This window comes from Portunus trituberculatus, unplaced genomic scaffold (genome assembly GCF_017591435.1).
Source record: "Portunus trituberculatus isolate SZX2019 unplaced genomic scaffold, ASM1759143v1 PGA_scaffold_205__4_contigs__length_1045770, whole genome shotgun sequence".
Lineage (NCBI taxonomy): Eukaryota > Metazoa > Arthropoda > Malacostraca > Decapoda > Portunidae > Portunus > Portunus trituberculatus.
In genome coordinates this window covers 263,842-268,481 of record NW_025541373.1, presented here as the reverse complement: position 1 = coordinate 268,481, position 4,640 = coordinate 263,842, and the positions used below count along the sequence as shown (strand labels likewise).

At 42.1% G+C, this 4,640-nt stretch overlaps 1 protein-coding gene across 1 annotated transcript; it reads right to left on the bottom strand.

The window, feature by feature from the left end:
- Positions 1-974: 974 nt before the first annotated feature.
- Positions 975-2,588, bottom strand: LOC123500375. Its single transcript, XM_045249093.1, has one exon. It carries the CDS (start codon positions 2,586-2,588, stop codon positions 975-977), a length of 1,614 nt encoding a protein of 537 aa, XP_045105028.1.
- Between the last annotated feature and the right edge of the window lie 2,052 nt (positions 2,589-4,640).

Sequence of the window (4,640 nt, the reverse complement as noted above, 5' to 3'; positions counted from 1 at the left end):
TTCAATTATCACTTAATTCACATCACATTCAATATAAAGAATCAGAGGAAGTAGCAGTTAATGACTGCTAATAGACCAACAATACTATCACAGGTAGCTGGATAAAGCAGGATTTACAAATAATAATACAAGTATGTACTGATAACAACCAATAATAATGAACCAACCAGTACCTGTCAGTAATAATGACTCACAGTATTGACGACACAGATGTCCCGGAGAGAAGATCCCAAACAAGGTAAAATATACACAGCGTCCCCACAGCATAAAAACCCCATCACGTATCCAACCATCTACCGCTGCAACAAACGGTTACAGTGACATACAAATCATAATCCATCATCATCACAAATCATATGTAAACCACTTTGTCTTCAATATCGTCTCACACAAGCAGGAAATACGCACTACCAAATCCTTGGCTACGAGCGGAACAAAATAAATATGGCGGACTATCACATAGTCCCTGAATTCACACTACATACCTTCCAGCAAACCCGGATAGTAGCGGCACAGATGCACAACACGCCCTCCAGTCCACTCCAGCGTCACAAGTATCCTTCCACACCCCACACGCCAATCTGCTGGACTGGCCAGCCCGTTCACCTGTCCCTTGACCATGCCTCCACTCCGCCACATCCACAACAAAGACAATGGCAAAGCGCAACATACACCCTCCGCTCCGCCACGTCCACAACAAAGACGACAGCGAAGCGATACATCCACCACTCGACATAAATTAATAAAATACATAACAGCAATTGAATTTATCATTGGTCGTAATGATACACTCCCACCCGGAGTTATGTTACATATGACATTGCAAAACAAACAAAAAATGTACAAACAAATACGAATACATACAATGAAACCAGCGAGATACACAGTAATGCATAAAAAAGGGTAACATTCAGTACAAACTCAAGTACGTTCCTCAATGGGCAAAATTACCACGATACGATGAGCAGATCTCTTTACAAGTATATCTTTTCACCCTTATACCTAACACCACCTCTCTGGGGTTTATACCTAAGAGTAACATTTCGTACCTTACCATCTTTGCTTTCATTTGCTACTGCAACCTCAGCAAACTTCCACGTCCCCCGTACAATATTGCTGTCCTGAAACAACACAATATCACCGATCTGTAAATTACGGCGCTCAATGTGCCACTTTTGACGAATCAGAAGAGTGGGAAAAAATCCTAGTCCATTTTTCCAAAATGAATCTACAATGCGCTGGTGGAACTGCAATCGAGATTCATGACTAGGAAAGTGCTCAAAGACACCCTTTGGAGCTTTGTTAGAGGTACGTCCAAGGAGGAGGTCGTTAGGGCAAAGGTATTTTCCAAGTTCTGGATCACATCCTGGCTTTATACCTATAGGTCTTTCATTTAGTATATTTGAAATCTCAAAAAGGGTTGTCTGTAATTTACTGAAGGTTGATACATTATCACCGATAGCCACAGTCAGACTTCTCTTAAGGGATTTGATTAGACTTTCACTAGCACCGTTTTGCCATGGTGCGTCTGCTGATGCATTGAAAACCCATTTAACCTCTCCCCCTTTATTGCAAGCAAAATCTTGTATGTCATCAGAACTTAACTTGGACAGATCTATCAATCCTTTACTGGCGGCAGTCAGTTGAGTACCAGCATCTGAATAAATTTCACGCGGACATCCTCGGATAGATACGAATCTTCTAAGTCCATCAAGGAAATCCTTAGTGCTATACCCTTCAATTAGATCCAGATGAACAGCACGAGTGGCCAAACAGTTGAAGATTACACCGTAAGCTTTACCTCTTGAGCGACCCTTGACCATATCTTTAACTAAAAGGGGGCCGTACAAATCTAGGGCAGTGTAGGTAAACGGAGGAGATGGTTTGAGGCGTTCTTCTGGCAGCTGTCCCATAAGTTGACCAACTATTTCTTTCCTCAGTTTGCGACAGGTGATGCATTTGTACCTCACAGATTTGATCATGTTCCGGACCTTTGGCACCCAAAACTTGGATTGAATCTTGGCTAAAGTTACTTCAATGCCAGCATGGTCCAGACGATGCATAGATTCCACATACAACTTAGTAAAGTCATGATCAGGAGAAAGCAAAATAAATCCGTCCTGATCATAGTTATTCTTTAACCATTTAGGGATACGCTGACCGACAACAATCACCCCAGCTTCATTTCTGGTAGGCCCTAACCTACGGTACTTAGTTTCCCAATCAGGATCAAGTTCAGATTGAACTTCCTTCGCCCACAACATTTCAGCGATCGCAAGATCTTCTACAGTTGGAGTTAAAAGTGATTCTCTAAGAGATCGGGATCTGATCGCCCGTATGACACGACTGGTAACCCTTATCAGTTTCTCATGGCTATTGAACCGAGAAATATCAAACAACTTGCAAAGACCTGTGGTAGTAACATCAGCATCAGCGTGAGAAATGAAGATGCCCACTTTATCAGGTAATTCCGAGACAGGGTCTTTCCTTATAGGCCACATGCTGATAGGGAGAGACAGGAAGGCGGGCCCCATTTGCCAAATGGATCCTTCAGCAAGATCAACAGGTTTAGCAGGTTTGGTGGTCATGTCCGCCGGATTGTCTTTCCTAGGTATCCACCATCATTCCTCGGGATTAGTTTTACTTTGAATCTCGGCAATTTTCGTAGCTGTGAAAGTACCAAACCCGAAACTCTCCTTCTGAATCTGAGCCCGGACAATAGCAGAGTCAACAATATGTATTACAGATTCAAAGTTATAGTTAAGTTCCTTTGTGATGGTCTCTCTCATCCGAGCTGCAAGTAGGGCTCCACAAAGTTCAATTCGAGGGACTGATAACTGCTTGAGCGGGGCAAGTTTAGACTTAGCCATCAAAAGTCTAGAGCTAAACATTCCTGTACGATATTCCCATCTAACGTAAGCACAAGCTCCATATGCTATAGTAGACCCGTCTGAAAATATGACCAATGTAGGGTTACCAACGTGGTCAGCTTCCCTAACACATCTGGGAAACCATAGAGTTTCTAACTCAAACATCATCTGGAAATAATCCAGCCATTCACTTCTAATCTGTGGCAACACTGCATCATCCCAACCGTATTTTGCATCTTCATCACCCTCTGGACAGACAAGACGCCTCAACATCAATTTTGCCTTTAAAGTTAAAGGGCAGACAAGTCCCAAGGGGTCAAATTGGGTTGCAATCTGACTTAAAAGCATTCTCTTGGTCAAATACTGGGGTGTCTCACCGGTAAGGTTATCCGGTTTAAGATCTGGGCCCGTATGTGTCTTGCGATGTTTGGGGGAAAAATTTATTTTCACACTAAACACAAACACGTCTCTGTTGGGTTCCCACACAACACCCAAGACCTTTTTCTTTTGAGTTTCTGCTAGATCCAGTTTGCTAGGGTTATGAGCACCTGACAGAATCCAATGTTTCACCTTAAATCCTCCTTGGCCTAAAACAAATTCAATCTCTCTCAGTAAATTGTTTGCTCCTCATAATTGTCACAATTTCCTAGTATGTCATCCACATAGCTGTTCTTCACTATGGCATTGACTGCAACAGGGTACTGGTCTTGAATTATTTCCGCAGTTAATCTTAAAGCAAGCATGGCAATGGTACCACTAGGCTTATCGCCGAAAGGGACACAAGTTAAAACATAATGATCTGGTTTGTTATGGACCTTCAAGTCTCGCCACAAAAAGCGATGGCAATGCTGATCAAATAAGGACATATGGATGGTATTGTACATTTTGGCCAAATCCCGGCGAACGCCACCTCCTCTTCTCTGAATCTCAACAGAACTCCTAGGAGAGAATTCAAAACATCTGGGCCCTTTGCCCACATTTCATTTAAGGAGAAGTTCATGTACTTGGCGGAAGAATTGAAAACTATCCTAAATGGAGTAGAACTTGAGTCTGGCTTTAGCACTTCAGTGTGAGGAATATAAAATACTGGTCCATCGTATCTGTAAATCTCATCCTCAGTCAATTTCCTTGCGACTTTCCTAGCAATCATATCATCAATTTGACTCTGGTAAGCCTTGCAGTAATCTGGTCCTAGTTTATTGAGCCTCTTTTCTGTGGCAATCAGTCTTGCAAAAGCAAGGGATACATTGTTGGGCAAAAGACGGGGATCTTTTATCCAGGGATAGCTGACAACCCACCTACAGTCTGCCGAATCAAACACTAACCCCTTAGTAATTAAAGCCAACTCCCTTTCATCCTTTAGACTATAGTTATTTTGACCAGGCGTACAGTTTCCACATTTACACCCCGAACATTTTGGGTAACAGGATACACCAAGATTTTCAATGTTGAAATAACTATCTAAATCTTCCTTAATAGTTTTCTTGGGTAAAGAGGAAATTTCATCAAAATTCACAATGTTAACATGGTTAATCCTGACACTAACACTTGGCTGAGATCTATGGGAAATCAAATGTGGATGAGAACCTCTCAAAACATAACCGAATTGGTTTTGCATAAGTTGTAGGTTACCCTTCGTCTCCAACACTTGAGGCATAAGGTGACAATAGTCAATTCCTATCAATAAATTTATCCTACCATGAGGTCTTATTACAGGGTAGCCATTCAAACTAGGGAAAAGTCTGGACACAACACTCACGTCGACTTCAT